This window comes from Podarcis gaigeae, assembly GCF_964106915.1.
Source record: "Podarcis gaigeae genome assembly, chromosome: 15".
Taxonomy (NCBI): Eukaryota; Metazoa; Chordata; class Lepidosauria; order Squamata; family Lacertidae; genus Podarcis; species Podarcis gaigeae.
In genome coordinates, this window is record NC_139692.1 from 28,937,114 (window position 1) to 28,956,041 (window position 18,928).

General features: G+C 46.6%; 1 protein-coding gene across 1 annotated transcript in view; it reads left to right on the forward strand.

Moving 5' to 3' along the window:
- The first annotated feature begins 259 nt into the window (after nucleotides 1-259).
- Nucleotides 260-18,928, forward strand: part of ETS1 (ETS proto-oncogene 1, transcription factor) — a 114,629-nt gene continuing 95,960 nt past the window's right edge. The window contains exons 1-3 of the mRNA XM_083714686.1: nucleotides 260-362; nucleotides 7,221-7,303; nucleotides 14,950-15,094. Coding sequence (XP_083570812.1) covers nucleotides 7,232-7,303; nucleotides 14,950-15,094 — 217 coding nt within the window. The 5' untranslated portion in view covers nucleotides 260-362; nucleotides 7,221-7,231. The remainder of the gene's footprint in view (nucleotides 363-7,220; nucleotides 7,304-14,949; nucleotides 15,095-18,928) is intronic.

The following is an 18,928-nucleotide window of genomic DNA, read 5'->3' on the forward strand; positions in this document are numbered from 1 at the left end:
CCAATATGGCTTCTATCGGAAAGACAGTTTCATTTGGATGGGCTCCTGGCTTGCATAATTGCATTTGTCGGTGGCACCGCGCCAGGTTTCCCTTGCTGCGCTGCTGCTGGCGGTGCGCGGACGAGGGCGGGGGAGAGAAAGATGGCTTTATCCAGCTGCCCCTTTGCCTGCTGCGCCCCTGGCCACACCCCTCTTTCCATTTGAAGAGGCGCCTCTGCTAGGAGCATTGTGGTAACTCCATCCTCTTTAGCCCCAGCCAAGAGGACTCTTCCAGGTAGTTGGATCAGAGTCCTGAGCCAGGCGTGGAAAGCAGGAAAACCTCCTCCAGCCGCGCGCAGCATTTCTCTCTCCTCTCTGCCCAGGCAAGTTGCAAAGGAAGCCAGTATAAAACTTTACTTCTTGGTAATTTCTTCCTATTTCTTGCTCTTCCCCCCTCCCCGTTTGGAGGTTGGGAGTACTGATAGCCCACGATGCTTTCTGACCTATGACTCGCTTTTTCTTCCAGCACTCCGTGGGGAAGGGGTTGCAGAGAAGGGAGGGAACGTTGCAGTCTGGAGTCAGGCACGCATTCCAACTCCCGCAGTGGAGAGGTGCTTTGTACAGGTGACGAATAAAAGCAGGGAGGGAAGAAGTTTGTTTCTGGGCTCAGTGGCTGGATTTAATTTTTCAAGCTTTGACGTTGCTCGGGAGGTGGATATGCCGCAGGGTGTCCAGAGTTGGGGTGCTAGTTGCTATGGTTTGTGTCCCTACTCAGAGTAGACCCGTTGAAGTTAATGGATATGATGAATTAGTTTCAATGAGTCTCCCCAGGGAAGAACTTTCGATACAACCCTATTGATTAGCAGTAGTGATAATACAAAAATTACCTTTTTAATATTATTTTTTATTAGATCTTTCAAAGGTTTTAACAAATTTACTTCACATGCACTTGTATTTTTTCATTTTGACTTCCTGTCCTTCCAGCCCTGATGTTTTTATTCTTATCCTTAATTGCTGCAAATATTAACATTAATCTTATCAACCATCAACATTGGATGGCATGCTTTAGAATTCTTATGCAGATATATTTGGTGTCTGTTTTGAAGCATCCTCATTCTCTCCACGCCCCCCCCCACTACTTCCCATTTCCACTCCTTAGTAGTAGTAGCAGGAAAATGGAACTTGAATGAAGAAGAGCAAAGCTGTCAGCCTCAGTTGCCTGTGTCAGAAATGGGCCAGTACATCATTTCTGCAGGAAGATAATAGCGCATTACGAAGAACGGTCTCCCAGCATGACCAGTATTTCAGGGAAGCATTGTGGGAATTTTTAGCTGCAGCTTATGTTTTCCATTTTGTTTTCTAACCTGGTGCATTGTACGCAACTAGTCCCCAAACTCTTTGAGGCTAAATTCCCAGTTTACTTATGTATTTATTGCACTTATAGTCTGCCTTTCCTCCAATGAGCTCCTGTAGTGCACGTGGTTCTTCCCCCTCCCCATTTTACCTTCCCAGCAACCCTGTGGGGTGGGTTAAACTGAGAGTGAGCAATGTATATTTCAGCATGACTGCTTGAAGAATCAAGCTGTCCTTTGTTTTTAAAGTACCCACTGGAGAGTTAATAACAAGAACAGCTTCGTCCTACAACATGGAAGCATGAGATAATGTGAGTGAGAAAATTACGCCCAGGCAAACAGTTCTTACCTTCCCCACCACAAGTTCCTAATTGAGACATAATGTGGGATTCTACCATGCTTTTAAAAGCATTGGGCAATACTGTCAAAGGCAGCAATTCCATGGAGGCTTTGAATATCAGGCAGGAATCCCTCTCCCCTTGCTTAATGGCTCTTAAGGATCAATGCCTCTGAAGGCCTGCCACTTTCATCTTATAGGTGTCTGCAGACAGATGACTTGTGCGGGTAATTAAAGGTAGGAAACTGATGAGGATCATAGCCATAACTGGGTCTAACCTCTCCATCGACTCTGGGCCTGGCTGGCCCCTTTGACCTGACTGAAGATATGCATTGCCCCTGGTCTGCAAATGATGTTGTATAGACCACAATTCTTTTCAATTCAAGAAGTTCAGAAATGAATACCAAAGGCAAAAGAATGGAAGCCTTTTGTGGACTTAAAAACAAAACAAAACCCAATTACAGTCAAATGAAATTGCAGGCAGGATTTGAGATAAAAGCAGAGGAAGAAAAATGATAAAATAATTGTAATAGAGAAACACTTTGTAATACAGTGGTACTTCGGGTTACAGACGCTTCAGGTTACATACGCTTCAGGTTACAGACTCCGCTAACCCAGAAATAGTACCTCGGGTTAAGAACTTTGCTTCAGGATGAGAACAGAAATTGGCAGTGCAACGGCAGCTGGAGGCCCCATTAGCTAAAGTGGTGCTTCAGGTTAAGAACAGTTTCAGGTTAAGAACAGACCTCCGGAATGAATTAAGTTCTTAACCCGAGGTACCACTGTAGATGAATATATAATGCAGGAGAAAAGGTCTGAGTAAAAACTCTGTTGAGGTAAGGGTGGGAAGGCAACGTATGAAACAATGTGTTTGATTGGATGGTTGTTGTGAAAATGTTTGAAAAAATTTAATCTAAAATTTAATAAGTTTTAAATTTATGTATATATAATTCTCCAAAGGCGAAGACTGGAAGCAGATACCACGCTGGTCACAGGGGCTGTCATTGAAAACAGCAAGTCACTTTTTGGAAAAAAAACCTCCCTTTCCTACAGTAATCTCTCTCTCCCCCCCCCCCCCCGTTTCAATTTATCCTCAGAACAATCCTGCAAGGTAGGTTAGGCAGAGAGATGGTGACTGGCTGAAAGTCAGCCCAGGAGCGACAATGTGAATCTGAATTATGTCCAGCACACCAACTGCAGCACCCACAAAAGCTCTTCTCTTTTCTCTCCCCAGTTATACAACTGCATAGTAAATGATGCAATCACTGGGGATGTTTCCTTCCTCATGGCATCCAGCTGTGTGGAGTTGGGGAAGGGAAGGGCACCAGGACGACATCATCATGGGATGTGCTTCCATGGCAAACTGGAGAGCATGAGCTGGGGTTGCCCTTTGGGAAGCTGGCACTCCTCCCTTGGCATCCCATTAATTTCTGCCTGTAGCCTAACCGGTCTCCCCATTCCCACTCCAATTAATGGGTAGAATCATCAGCTAAACCTTTAATCAATTAATTGCTGAGGGTTCAAGATGTGCACTTGTCTAATTCTATGAGTCTGTCTTTGGTTCTGGTGTGTTACTGTAAGAAGGTGTGGGAAATAAAATATTAAAGTTGGACTTCCTTTGCATAACAATGAGAGGTGGGGTTTTAGACCATGGGTAGGCAAACTAAGGCCCGGGGGCCGGATCTGGTCCAAATGTCTTCTCATTCTGGCCCACAGACGGTCTGGGAATCAGTGTGTTTTTACATGAGTAGAATGTGTGCTTTTGTTTAAAATGTATCTCTGGGTTATTTGTGGGGCATAGGAATTCATTCTTTTTTTTTTCTTTCCAAAATATAGTCTGCCCCCCCCACAAGGTCTAAGGGACAGTGGACCAGCCCCCTGCTGAAAAAGTTTGCTGGCCCCAGTTTTAGACCATATGTTAAGTGTCTTTAAAAAGGCACCTATCTGAGTGATGTGCATTCACGATTCCTGCATTGTAAGGGGTTGGACTAGATGACTCTGGATGTCCCTTCCAACTCAACGATTCTGTGATTCATTTAAGCTGAGTTAATTAGTTGGTTCAATGGTAAGCAGTTAATGAACAAAAAGCCAAGAAGGTTTAATTGCTTGAGAGCCCTGCTATCCATTGCACCTTTTCAGCCATCCACATCTTCCTTTAATTATCAACGGCTCCTGCACTCTGGGACTGAGACCTAAAGCGGAGCAGCCCTCTGTGGCTTTAATGGTCACCCACAACCTGCAATCTTTTGGGTTCCTCGCAAGTGCCCTTGCCTTGACCTCCTGCCTTGTCAGTTTTACCAACCGCCTCTTCCTTGCTGTTGATTGTGATGTTCGCCAAAACTAATTACGCCTTCATAGCCCCTGCCTCTCATGTTCTCAGAGGCTAATGGTGAGCAGAGGAAGGCAGGATATGGGATTTTATAAGCAGAAAAGTCCCCCCTCCCCCCCCCCCGGACCAAATTGAAGAAAGTCAGGACTCGTTCGCATGTGTATAGCTCGACTGGAGTCTGTACCTGTAGTAGCTCCCCAAATTCACTGGCCAGGATAGATGGCTTGCTTGTTGGAGATGCAGAGTGAAAACTGGCCACTGTGGGCTTATAGAATGATGCCAATTTGGGGTTGTGTATTCCAAAGGGCAAGAGCCCCGTGTTGTCTGGTGCCTGTGAGACTGATGTGATAATTGGGAAGTCTCAGATTCAAATCTTGCCCCTTCTACAGGCTCATTTAAGGCCACCCCTATGAGCTCATGACAAGCCATGTTCCCACTTGCAACATAGAGATAATACGTGGGGATAATAATATTGATCTACCTTACGCGGGTGGCACTGTGGTCTAAACCACAGAGCCTAGGGCTTGCCAATCAGAAGGTTGGTGGTTCGAATCCCTGAGACAGGGTGAGCTCCCGTTGTTCAGTCCCAGCTCCTGCCCACCTAGCAGTTTGAAAGCACGTCAAAGTACAAGTAGATAAATAGGTACTGCTCCGGTAGGAAGGGAAACGCCGTTTCCGTGTGCTGCTCTGGTTTGTAATTGTAACTGTGTATTTGTTTACTTGCACCAAGACACCAAAAGGCCAAAGAGTTTTGACAAAGGTCGGCTGCAGAGCAATCCTCATTCTTTGCTAAAGCAGCTGGCTTGTTGTTCTAATACAGTGGTACCTTGGGTTAAGTACTTAATTCGTTCTGGAGGTTCGTTCTTAACCTGAAACTGTTCTTAACCTGAAGCACCACTTTAGCTAATGGGGCCTCCTGCTGCTGCTGCACCACGGGAGCCCGATTTCTGTTCTCATCCTGAAGCAAAGTTCTTAACTCGAGGTAATATTTATGGGTTAGCGGAGTCTGTAACCTGAAGCATATGTAACCCGAAGCATATGTAACCCGAGGTACCACTGTACAGGCTTCCTGAACCTCGGCCCTCCAGATGTTTTAAGATTAAAATTCCCAGCATCCCTGACCACTGATCCTGCTAGCAAGGGATCATTGTAGGCCAAAAACCTCTGGAGGGCTGAGGTTGAGGAAGCCTGTTCTAGTAGTTCGAATCACAGAATGGTAGAAAGCCTACTAGTTATGGTCAGTGTCAGCAAAATGTTTAGAGACCAAGAAGGTCTTGGTGGAGCTGCCCACATTTAGCTCACCTTGCAAATATGGGAGCTCTACTAGTAGATAGGATTCAGTATTAAAGCTTCATACCATCCAAATGTTTTCTATAAAGCTCCAAGAATTGTACTCAACAAACTTATTCTGAGTAGACCTATTTAAATTAATAGACTGGAGTTAGTCATGACCATTGATTTCTGTGGGTCTACCCTGAATAAAAGTCAGTTGAATACAATCCTGGGCATCTTGGTTCAAATGTAAATCCAAAAACCTATCTGGGCTGCAGTCTCATTGAACTCAACTGTTTCCTGTGTTTCGGGGGAGGGCAAAGATGTTAAATCCGGGATGGAAAACATGTAGCCTTCCAGATGTTGTTGGACTTCAACTTCCATCAGCCCTAGCCCATGTGGCCGCTGGTCAGGGATCATGGGAGTTGTAGTCCAGACACATCACCACTCTCCCTAGCAGACTATCATAGCCTGGAATTCACCCCAAACCATCAAAGAACAGCGAGGACCAGAGAAAGACCTTCCCTGGTGGTTGGATTGATCTCAGCGCTGGATCGTCCTCCTGCTGTTTCATCCAAGCAGCCAACTTCAGCCTTCCCTATAACTGAGGAACTAGTTAAAGTGGGCTTTCAATGACCATAGCTTAGCTCTGGGATATTTTGTTTGTGTGTTCTTCTTTCGTAATTGAAATATTTGTTACTTACGTAGATGGTGCACATTTTGCCAGAGCTCTGCATACTTTCATATGTGTTGGTTCTATACTATTGCATGTCTCACTGCTTTCTTTATTGCTTGTATAATCTCAGGAATATCCATCCATCCATCAGTGAGAGGAGTCCAAGATGCTTAAATTGAGATATTTCTAGCCCTTCAGAGAAAGAAATGAAACTACCAGTTTCTGCCTTTCTTGCCAGCTGTTTCATGTCACAGTCAACCATAAGGATTTGTTTCCTTTTTTAAACTGCCCCCATCATCCTAATAAATTGAAATCTGCTTTCCCTTTGAGCTTTAAAGAACTCCCCAGTTTCCTTCAGAGTGAAGAGTCTCAAATATTGCTGGGGATGAGGCTTTGAAATGATGAAAAATGACCGTGTTTTGTATGTTCACAAAATATCAAATTGACACTGCACTCAAACTTCTGCCATTGAGAGAAGGGGAGGAATATAATAGCAGACTCATTCCCTGGGAAGTTTTTTAAGGTTCAGTCCGCCATCTTGATTCTGCAGCTTGGGGCCCCCAAACCTCTTTCCTTACGAACTTACCTGAACCCTACATGTGTCACCAGAAGCCATTGTCTGTGTGTCTCCGGTGAGGGAGCTATGAAGGGTGGCAATGAAAGAAAGGGCCTTTTCAGTGGTAGCTCCCGAATTACAGAACACTCTTTCCAGGGAAACGTACCTGGGCTCAACATCGCCAACATTATCTCCCAGACCTAAACATTCAGGTGTTTGGATATTCATTTAATCATAATGTAGTGTGGCCTGGTTTGGAGTTCAGCTCTTGGTAGAATCAGATTCATTTTATTATCGTTGATGTACACTTTTATTGTTTTTATATTTTACTCCATGTTATGAATTTCAAATGCTTCAGTTGCTATGCATTTTAATATTTTGTAAGTTGATTTGAGGCGGTCTGTAAAAAGCAATTAAATAATAATAGTACCAGCAACCTCATCTTTTCAGAAGCCCCAGTCCAATGAACAGAGGGTTGTCTCTAGTTTAGTGCTAAGTTAAAGTCATGTAGCGGGATCCTTGCTCTGTTGGTGAAAGGTTTTGCACTAGTGGGATGTTGTTGCGCAAGAGAATGCCGCCCACTCTACGTAAGGGTCTTTGGACCAGCAGACAGAGAACATTGGCTACAGCCTACAGGCAATACAGACAAGAGAATCCACCTTCTGCATCATGTCCATCTCTTGGGAATTCGTTTAACAGGTCCTTTCCCATTTCTGCAGGTGCCTCAAAGATGATGAGTTACTATATGGATACGACTATTGGAAGCCCAGCCCCCTATCCTCTGACCCGCCCTGCTGTGATGGTAAGAAAGGCTTTGCTGGGCACAATATTTGGGTGGGGAGGCGACACGAGGCAGAGAATGAACCGATCTCAGCCAGGGTTCAAATCAACTGAGTTTAAACATTCAGAATAAACAGAGGATTCAATTCTGTGAGCGCTTGCTTGGGTAGTTAGAGCATGGTGCTGATAACACCAAGGTTGCAGGTTCAATCCCTGCATGGGACAGCTGCATATTCCTGCATTGCAGGGGGTGAGACTAGAATGATCCTCAAGATCCCGTCCAACTCTGCAATTCTGTGATTCTATAAATAAGTTCCACTGAGCTCACTCAGACTTCGGAGTAAGCAGACTTCTGTACAGGCTGGAGATGGGAGAGAAATTTGATTCAATGTGTATTTGAAGGCAATCCTACATAATCTGTACTTCCGAATCTGCATTGCAAGGGGTTGGGCTGGATGACCCTCAGGATCCCTTTCAACCCAACAATTCTATGAAACAAGGTGCAAGGCGGAACGCAAAGCATCCTTCAGTAAGTCAAACTTCCTGGTTTTCTAAGTGAACTTGAAAAAATGGCCTTGGAGGTTGGGCTTGGTTCATGCGTGCATTTCACCCCCTTGATATCTCAGCACCTGATAGTCCACTTCACACATGCCTTGGTGTGGTTATAGGCATTCAGGGTATCCTCCCCCTTTTAATTGGTGCTCATGCAGGAAGGATCTCGGGGTGTCGGTCTTGATTCATGTGAAAGGCAAGGGGTGCTGTGAGTTTCACATTCCCTGCTGCCTTCCATTGCAAGCACAGCCTGCTTAGACCGGTGACTCACATCTGAAGATGTGAGCAGCCTCCGTCAAGGAGTGAGATCTCTGCAGGGTGTGACCCTCACACTGGGAGCTGCCAGTCAACCAGGGTGGGAGGCTGGTTTTCTGATGCCTTTGCTTTGGGGCCAGCTGCCAGTAAAGGGAAAGCCTTTGTGCCTCCTCTCAGAAAAAGGTGTCTTCAGTGTACAGAATGCTTTTGTGCTGGGGTCTGTCCCCAAACATGTGCCAAAACATTGGGCTTCACTCCCAATCTGCCCCCAGCCACTGGGCATCACCTCCAGGCTCTGTCATTTACCCATCGATATGCCCCCTGGTATTGGCTTTTTCCACAAACAAACACCACCTTTGCAGTTCAAGAGTTAGCAATCAAGTGGCCATTGCCAAGGAAGAGGAAATGGGTCATGAAACAAAGAGTGCAGGAGAGGAGACAAATTTGTACAAATGTTGCATCTGCCAATTTACATGGGGTTGCACCCAAGGTTAAAGGCCAGGCATAGGCAAACTCGGCTCTCCAGATGTTTTTGGCCTACAACTCCCATGATCCCTAGCTAGCAGGACCAGCAGTCAGGGGATGATGGGAATTGTAGTCCCAAAACATCTGGAGGGCCAAGTTTGCCTATGCCCGTTAAAGGCCCTTAGTGGGATCCTCCTTCTGCCAGTGAAATGTTTTGCACCAGTTGTGCAAGAGGATGGACGAGCAGTTTGCTGGTAAAATCGTCGAACGATAGATTGCACAATTTGTAGCACAATTTCACGCTAGCACAATGGTCGCACCAGATTTCTACTTTGCAGAACGTGTTAAAACCTCCCTTGTCTGCTGGCTCAACAGCCCCTGAGCTAGTGGACGGAGAACACTAGATTCAGCCCTGAGTCTAAATACACACTTCAAAAGAAGGGTCCTGGGAAACTAGTTGGAACCTGGTAGATTCCTGAATGCTCCGAGGGGACTTTGCAGAGCCTAGAGCTGTGGTCTCACTGTGAGATGGCGCTCAAAGAAAATAAGGTCCTGTTTGTTATTGAGGTGTTTCTCATGTGAGGCAGAAGAGCCTCAGAAGCCGGGGGAGAATGCAGAACACGTCATTGGCAGAAGGTCTGCTGAGCCTGCTATTATTTTGGGATAACAGGAAAAAGAGTTTCCTTCCCCTGAACTCAGCTGTCCCAAGGTCTGGCCCATCTAGGCAACTGGCCTCCCCCATTATCACCCCCCACAAGCTGTTTCCTTGTTACACCTTTTCTTTCCATAGATGGCAAACAGGAGTTGTAGCCAGGATTTTTGTTGCGGGGGGCGGGACAGGATAGGCCTTTTGTTAGAGGGGGCATAACCTCAGTTAGCTATGTATCTTTATTTAATTTTATTGATCTAGGGGGGCAGCTGCCTCCCCTTGGCTACACCCATGTCTGCCCTATTATTTCTGAAAGACCTGCTTGTTTAAGCCATTGGTGACATTGTCCTGCTTGCTTTTGGGGTTAGCAGTGGGGTGGGGTGGGGAAAATACATTGTGGTGTTTTTTAAGGGCTGTGGTTGATGGTTTTTACACACACACCATATAGCTCAGTTGATTAGGGCTGATAACGCCAAGGTTGCCGGTTCTATCCCCATGTGGGGCAGCTGCACGTTCCTGCATTGCAGGGGGTTGAATTAGTAGTTGATCCTCCAGCCCCTACACTTCTGTGATTCTACTCTGAGTAGGGCAAGTGCTGGAGGCAACCCTGAGTGCCCATCTCCCTCCCCTGGGTGTCTCAAAGTTGCCTCTCGTGCACTTGGGGCTACTAAGGGCAACTTGGCCAAAGGGTTCCCAACAACGCACATGTCCGTCAATCTCCCCGGTTTGCTTGCGTTGACCCTCCTGGATCATCTTGACGTTTGTGATGGCATCCAGTTACTGGTAGCCATGCTCCATGGTGGAATTCTTCCAAGGCCAGCTTTGGCAGTTTTGTTGCTTGAGGATTCTGACTCCGTGGTGAGCTGTAGACAGTGTTATTTCCGAGCCTGGGGAATGTTGTGGTTGCTCTGACGGAGTCAGAATTTCGCATGTCGCCCTTGCAGGGCTTGATCCTAATAACTTCTGATATCGGTGGAAGCTGATCCTGCGTGGGAATCCTCTCCAGAAGCATTAGTCAGTTTCTGGATTAATCCTGTTTGGCATTCCGGGCCCATAATGCACTCAGAGACATGGCTCGCATGTACTCTTTCCTGAAATGTATAGCCGTGAATATACATATGGAGCCAAAGAAATATCAGAAGATTTTGGAGCAATGCAAATGTGGGAAATCAATGCATGGCAGTGTGGGAGTGTGATGGCAGGATTGCACCCCGACATCTCTGTCACAGCCCTGGCTGCCTCCCCGCACTTGACCTAAGATCTACGCCAGGCATAGGCACACTCCGGCCCTCCAGATGTTTGGGACTACAATTCCCATCATCCCTAGCTAACAGGACCAGTAGTCAGGGATAAACACTGACAACTGGGAAACACTGGCCTGCGAGTGCTCCAGTTGGAGATCAGCCTTCATGGGCTCTGAAGACACTCGAACTCAGGACGCAAGGGAGAAACGTGCTAAGTGGAAGGCACGCTTGGCAAATCCACACCATAATCAACTGCTGCCCGGAAACCAATGTCCCCACTGTGGAAGGACATGTGGATCCACAATTGGCCTCCACAGTCACTTACAGACTCATTGTTAAAACCGTGTTTATGGAAGACAGTCTTACTCGGCTACAAGTGATCGCCAAAGAAGAAGAGTCAGGGATGATGGGAATTGTAGCCCCAAACATCTGGAGGGCCAGTGTTTGCCTATGCCTGATCTGCCCTAAAGTCAGAAGACAGGGAAGGAGCCAGTCTTGGCAGCAGGTGACAGCATCCTTGGGTTGCTACCAAGATCCCAATACCCTGGCAACCCAGACCACCACGCTGATCATTTATTTTGCTTATCATTGCATCTATATCCCACCTTGCCTCCATGGAGCTCCCCCTCTCTACATTTCTTCCCCACAACAGCTCAGTGAGGTAGGCTAGGCTGAGAAACACTGGCTGGCTTTATGGCTGGCTGCGGTTTTGAGTCCTAGTCCAACACCCTAACCAACAAACCCTCCAACATTTATCCGATGAAAATAGGGATGCCCCATTCCATAATGATAATTTTACTGTTTATACCCCACACATCTTATTGGGTTGCACCAGCCACTCTGGGCAGCTTCCAACATATATAAGAACATAATAAAACATTAAACATTCCCACTTCCCTATACAGGATTGCCTTCAGATGGCTCGGGAGTCGGATAACTCCAGTGCTTTTTTCTGGGGGTACGCAGGGGGACGCATACCCCTAAACATTTTGTGAATCTAAGTTTGGCCTCATTGAGGGGCAGTATTTCAATATGATTAGGAAAATGAGAGTGCCCCTAAACATTTTTTCCCCTAGAAAAAAAAGCACTTGATAACCCCATACCCTCCAACATTTCTCCAATGAAAATAGGAATGGCCTAAGGAAAAGCAAGACATTCCCGGATCATATCGGGACGGCTTCTCTAAATCAGGGACATTCCTGGAAAATAGGGACACTTGGAGGGTCTGAATCACTGCACCACCCTGGCCCTCCTGTAGACATCTATGGCTGTAGATGTAGGCAGATGTGAGGGTGTGACTGGCTACCTATAGGTGATTTTTTTACTCATAGGAACATTACAAAACTGCCTTACACTGAGTCAAACTGTTGTTCCCTCCCCTTCAGTCTTTTCCACATTGACTGGCAGTGGTTCTCCAGGATTTCAAGTAATTTTCTCTGCCTGCTCTACCTGGAGACACCAGGGATTGAACCTAGAACCTTCTGTATGCAAGGCAAGTTCTCCATCACGGAGCTATGGTCCTAGATGCAGCAAATGGCCAATTCCAAGCCTGGGCTCAAAGGTTGCTCCTTCACCAGTTAAGCCCCCCCCCCCAAAAAAGCAGCTTCTCTTTGTGACCTAAGATCTGTTCCAAAGGGCGGTCTCGTGTGGCAGCAACTTCCAGGGAGTTTTCTTGTCCATTTTCTTTTACTTTAAAAAAGAAACAGAGTTCCTGGCGTTGTTTGTCTAAAATTATTCCTGCCTTCCTGTCGCTTCCTATTGCTGAGCCTCCCCCAGCTCCCTGGGGGACAGGGACGTGTGACAGTGCCGCCGCTGTGCTGGTGGAAGGATATGGGTGGGGCAGCAAGGGCTGTAGAAAGCCACCCTCCGTTTTGAAACAGGCTGCAAGAGTCCAGCCAGAGCGTTAACGCTGGGTTGCGTCCAGAGTATTGGAAGGCAGAGATGCCCAAACAGAAATGCAGGCAATGGGGCAGTTTCAGATGCTGGATTTAGGGGAAAGGCCATCGCTTTGCATGCAGAAGAGTGCAGGTTTGATCCCTGGTAAGGTCTCCCTTGCTGAAAATCTGGGAGAGATGCTGCCAGTCAGTGTAGCCAGTACTGAGCTAAATGGACCAATAGTTTGATAAGGCTATAATAGTTCTTACATGGCTCCATCTTTTCAAGTCAGGGATGCGGAATCTGTTGCACTCCAGATGTTGTTAGACTGCACCACCCATTGATTATACTGGGAGTCCTGCAATATCTGGACATCTGCAGACCCCCCCCCCAAAAAAATCCCTGCATTATAGAATCATAGCATTGCAAGGGACCCCCAAGCGACAGCTAGTCCAATTCCCCTGCAATGCAGGAATCTCAGCTAAAGCATCCCTGACAAACGGCCATCCAACCTCTGCTTAAAAACCTCCAAGGAAGGACAATGGCGACAATGGAGTTGTGTCCATTGATTTCGCAGGGTTTATTCTGAGTGGGACTAACATTGAATACAACTGCATGTGCATCACTTCCCTTTCTTCAACCTGTAGGAAGCCGGACTCCTCCCCACTGTTCTTTGGGGGCTTCTCCAGCTCATGCTGAGTGGGCCCCTGGACATCTGCCCTAAAGTCCTGCCCCGATTGCACCACTGGAGTCAGGGCATGTTTCTAATGTCTTCTAAAGACATCTCTTTTTGCCCTGGCGTTCTCTGACCCAGGAGACTTGACCTTGTTATTACTGAGTATATGTTTTTATCTGCTCATAGAAGAACGTTTGACTGTTTTTATTCATGGAATTTATATTCCTCCCTTCCTCCCAAAGGAGCCCCGGACGGCAAACACACGCCCAATTTCAAAACAAAAGCACGACAAAGCATTCTAAAAACAATTTTAGTTAAAAACATCTAAAGTTTCACCTTACACAGTTTCAATTGAAAAACATTCTAAAGGCAAATCCGATTAAAAATATTCTTCCGTCCAATGATCTCAAGGTTGCTGGGAATGGTCTTTCCTCAGCCACCAAATGTAAACAGGGGTGTTTTCAAATTCATCCTGAAAGTTAATAAGGAAGGAGAAAGGCGCACCCCACTGGGGAGGTGATTCCACAATCAGGGAGCCACCACTGAAAAGGCCCTATGGCAGCATTGCCAACATTTATGTTGAGACTGTTTTCTTTTCATAATCTAATGATTTGCAGCATGTTCAGTCCTTTCTGTCTCTCTTGACTTGTGTGGGAAAGAGAGGGAGAATCACACAAATACTGCAAAGAGCTGGTGTGTGTGTGCTGTCCTTTCTTGGTGTGGAACCTCCTGGGAGCCACATTAGGTAGTGGGTTTTCCCATTGTACAGTCCAGATAGGAGGTTTGTGCACCCCCGGTTCTCCCCATCTCCAGATGAAGCATCTTTCCAGTTCAAGGGCCCAGTCCAGCTGAATAAGAGCAATCAAGGCGGACCTGGATTGACCTGGGAAAGGGATAGCTAAGTGAGAATCCCAAACGCTGCCCAGAAAAAGCTGGAGAGCCACATGTGCCCTATTCAGCCCTAGGGGCTCCCTATCCCTGCTCTGCAGTTTGATGCACCGAGTGCACCAAACACCCATCAAATGCACCTGTGGACCAGGGTGCACTTTGTAGAAGCATTTGCCAAGGCACCAGTCACTTTCAAAGAATCACAGAACTGTAGAATGGGACAGTTTCTGCAATGCAGAAATAGGCAGCTGTCCCATACAAGGATCGAACCTGCAACCTTGGTGTTATCAGCAGCATGCTCTAACAAACAAAGCTACAGTGGTACCTCGGGTTAAGAACTTAATTCGTTCTGGAGGTCCATTCTTAACCTGAAACTGTTCTTAACCTGAGGTACCACTTTAGCTAATGGGGCCTCCCACTGCCGCCACCACACAATTTCTGTTCTCATCCTGAAGCAAAGTTCTTAACCCAAAGTCCTATTTCTGGGTTAGCGGAGTCTGTAACCTGAAGCGTCTTTAACCTGAAGTGTCTGTAACCCAAGGTACCACTGTATCCAGGCTCAAAGAACCATAGAATGGTAGAGTGGGAAGGGACCCCAACGTTCATCTCGCCCAACCCCTTGCAATGAAGAAATCACAACCAAAGAATCCCTGGCAAGTGGTCATCTAACCTCTACTTCAAATCCTCCAATGAATCCACCACCTTTTGAGGGAGTCCCTTCCACTGTCAAACAACCCTGACTGCCAGAAAGTTCTTCCTAATGTCTAGTCAGGATCTCCTTTCTTGCAATTTGAGTCCCTTCTGGATCCTACCTTCTGGAGCAGCAGAAAACAAGGTTGCTCCATGTGGCGGCCCTTTAGATATTTGAAAAGATGGCTCTCGTATCTCCTCTTTGACTCCACCTTTCCGGGCTAAGCATCCCTAACTTCCTCATCTGGAAGCTTGGACCCTTGATCATCGTGGTCCTCTGCACGCTTTGCAGCTTGCACACTTCGAGGTGACTGCCTTCGGCGTCATTCCTCTGGAAACCTTTGCTCAGCCAGGTGTGCTTCTCTTTCCTACAGAGGCAGGGAGATGTCAACCCTTACGAAGACCCGTGGGCGACCTGTGGGTTCCAGTCCACCTGCTACCAGCAGAGGGCATTCTACCCACTCTGGGACGAAGCTGCCATCCAGGAAGTGCCCACAGGGCTTGAATATCACAGCACAGGTAGGTCTCCTCTGGTTCTGACAAAGGCATTTTCCTCTTTCCCCACCGCAGAATCCTTTTTTTCCTGCCATCATGTCACACTGTGTAGAGGGAATGTTGATTCTGGAAGCCCGGCTTTGGTTCTTGACCCCATCACATGGTCTCTATCGTTTAGCCTCAGTTATCTACCCTAGCTGTCTGCAAAATGGGAATATTCATTTATCCTTTTCGTGAAATTGACACATTGCTTGTTTGTTTGTTTTTTTAAAAAAGAAAGGTTTACCAAAAAAAATGTGAAACAGTAAAATAACCAATAGGGAAAGAGTAACAGCAATTTAAGACTTTCAGAAAGTTAATAGACTGAACCAGATGAAACCCGCCCCCCAACTTTCTAGGCACCCGGACAGGCTTGACAAAACAAGAGAGTGTTTTTCGGCAGGTGCCGAAAAGGGTACAGCAAAGGTTCCTGCCTGGTTTCAAGAGGCAGGGAGTTCCAAGGTGCAAGTTGTGCCACTAACAAATTCTTGCAGGTGTTATGTGGTACATGTCACAGTTCCAGTTCCGCCAATGCAGTCAAGTGGGTACATATGGAGTAAGGTGAACTTGTAGGTAATAATCCTAGTACTGGCCTCCCTCAGAGGATTGTTATAAGCATTACAAAAAGACTTTGCATCAAATGCTCAAAGTGATGATGACTTGCTGAATTTATTTATTCATCAGCTTTAGAATTCAAAGACACGCAATGTGGTCCTGGCTGTGTTGCTTTTATTGTAATCATCTGTGTGATTTTAATGGAAGAGAGAGAGAGAGAGAGAGAGAGAGAGAGAGAGAGAGAGAGAGAGAGAGTTTTAACTCTTATCAATGTTTAGGTTTTTTAAAAATAATATATTTTTAGCTCTTCTTATTTGTATTTGTAAGCTGCCTAGAGTCCCTGTCAGGGAAAAAGGTGGGATATAAATAGATACATGACGCTAAGAATAACCATGGCTGCCAGCAAATGTGGGGTTGGTTTTACAGGGGATGGAACTCATGTACCCACGGGGAGGAGCCTGGCAATGGCTCCTGCTTGTGATGGTGAGGCAGAAGGAAACTCCATGTTCTCCCAAGGGCTGTTGCATCAGGGAAGGGAATTGGCTCATTTGCAGAAACACCTGCTTTGCATGCAGAAGGCCTCGGGTTCAAGCCCCGCCATCTTCCGGTAGGGCTGGGAATGTCTCCTGCCTAAAACCCCGGAGAGCTGCTGCCTGTCAGTGTCAAGAGTATTGAGCTAGAATGGACCAGTGGTCTAGCTCAGTGTAAAGCAGGTTCCTAAATGGTCCTGATGCTGAGGACAATTAACTAGGGAAGCAGGCTGCTGCTGCTTCCACCTTCGTGGGCTGCTTTCTGGTAAGTCAGGAACAGCCAATGCGCTGTGCAGCTCCCCTCGCCCTGTGCTGTTGTTGACTACAACTCCCATCATCCCTAGCTATGGCAGCTTGAGTCCACCAAATCTTCAGAGTGCCCTGCTTTGGCCAAGCTCAGCTGGACCAGGTGGAACCAGGGCCTGCCTGATCCTGTGTACAGTGGTGGCTGCCTCACCTCAAAAAGGATATTGTGGACTTGGAAAAGGTTCAGAAAAGGTTGACCAAAAGGATTGAGGGCATGGAGTGACTTCCCTTTGATGAAAAGTTGCAGCATTTGGGTTTTGTTTTTTAGTTTAGAGAAAAAGTGAATAAGAGGAGACATGATAAAGGTCTGTAAAATTATGCATGGTGTGCTGAATGTGGACAGAGAAAAGCTTTTCTCCCTCTCTTATAACACAAGAATTCATGGACTTCCAATGAAGCTGAATGCTGGGAGATTCAGGACAGATAGAAGAAAGTCCTTCTTCACACAGTGTATAGTTAAATGGTGGAACTTGCTTCCTTAGGAGGCAGTGATGGCCCCCAACCTAAAGGTAAAGGGACCCCTGACCATTAGGTCCAGTCGTGACTGACTCTGGGGTTGCGGCGCTCATCTCTCTTTATTGGCCAAGGGAGCCGGCGTACAGCTTCTGGGTCATGTGGCCAGCATGACTAAGCTGCTTCTGGCGAACCAGAGCAGCGCACGGAAATGCCGTTTACCTTCCCGCCGGAGCGGTACCTATTTATCTACTTGCACTGGCGTGCTTTCAAACTGGTAGGTGGGCAGGAGCTGGGACCGAACAACGGGAGCTCACCCCGTCGTGGGGATTCGAACCACCGACCTTCTGATCGGCAAGTCCTAGGCTTTGTGGTTTAACCCACAGCGCCCGCAACCTAGATAGCTTTAAAAGAGGATTAGAGAAATTCATGAAGGAGGAGAAGGCTATTGATGGCTACTAGCCAGGATGTGTGTGTTCTGCCTCTATGTTCAGAGGCAGTGATGCTTCTGAATTCCAGCTCCAGGAAACCACAAAAGGGGAGAGGGATCTTGTGTTCAAATCCTGCCTGTGTGTTTCCTATTGGGGCATCTGGTTGGCCACAGCGAGAACAGGATGCTGGACTAGGTAGCCCCCCCCCCTTTGGCCTGATCCAGATTGCTCATCTTATGTTCTTATGACCCAGCAGATGCTCTTCTTCCAACACCCTTCTGTTTCTTAAGGTAAAATGTTGTAACAAGTGCAGAGGTTTCTCCCGCGGCTTCCTCTGTGCAACGACTGTTGTTGACTGTCAAAAGCCTCCTCTCTTCATCACTGTGCCGCCACCACTTCCTCTGTATGCATCCACACGCCCTTTTCATGCTGCAAAGCTTTTGCAGGTTGCAACTTTTCTTGTTGGGGGTCCATTTGTTCTTCAGTATTTGTTCCTTTCTTTTTGAAAATGCAACTTCAGAAACTCAATGGGATGTTCAAACCAATCAAAGGCAAACAAAAAAACCATGGCTGTGACTGAGTGAAGTACAGAGATTGTTTACATCATCTTCTTCACCTTCAGTATTAAAGGTTTAAGAGGATGCTAGTTATATCAAAACACAGTGGTATCTCCAGTTACAAACGCCTCAGGTTACAAACGCCTCAGGTTACAAACTCTGCTAACCTGGAAGAGTTACCTCGAGTTGAGAACTTTGCCCCAGGATGAGAACGGAAATCATGTGCCGGCGGCGCAGTGGCAGCAAGAGGCCCCATTAGCAAAAGCACACATCTATTTAAGAACAGTTTCAGGTTAAGAACGGACCTCCGGAACGAATTAAATTTGTAACTAGAGGTACCACTGCATGTCATGCTTTTAATATTCTGTTGGGAGCCACCCAGAGTGGCTGGGGAAACCCAGCCAGATGGGTGGGGTATTATTATTATTATTATTATTATTATTATTATTATTATTATTATATTAATAATAATAATATAATAATAATAATAATAATAATAATAATTATTATTATTATTATTATTATTATATAGCTGGACACAAATGTTTTCTTCTTCAGCCTTACCATGAAGCAGGACAAGGATTTCCCTGGACCAGGAGTAGGGGATCTCAGGGGTTGGTGCACCTGTTCCTAGCCCTCAGCAGTCTCATCAGGTTATGCCTCTCCAAGGCCATGCCTCCTCTTCCAGGCCCCACCCCTCACTGCTCTGGCCCCGCCCCCTCCTTACATGCTTTCACCTTGCTGCAGGGTGCCCTTGCATTGTGATAATCCCTCTTGGTTGCCTGGATAGAAGATGTGTGTGTAGGAACCTCTTTGAACTGGTCAGAGCACACCTGGAGTCCTGTGTTCAGTTCTGGGCACCACATTTAAGAATGATGTTGACCAGCTAGAACGTGTGCAGATGAGGGCAACCAAGATGATCAAGTGTCTGGAAGCCAAGCCTTTATGCAGAACAGTTGAAGGAGCTGGGCATGTTTAACCTGGAAA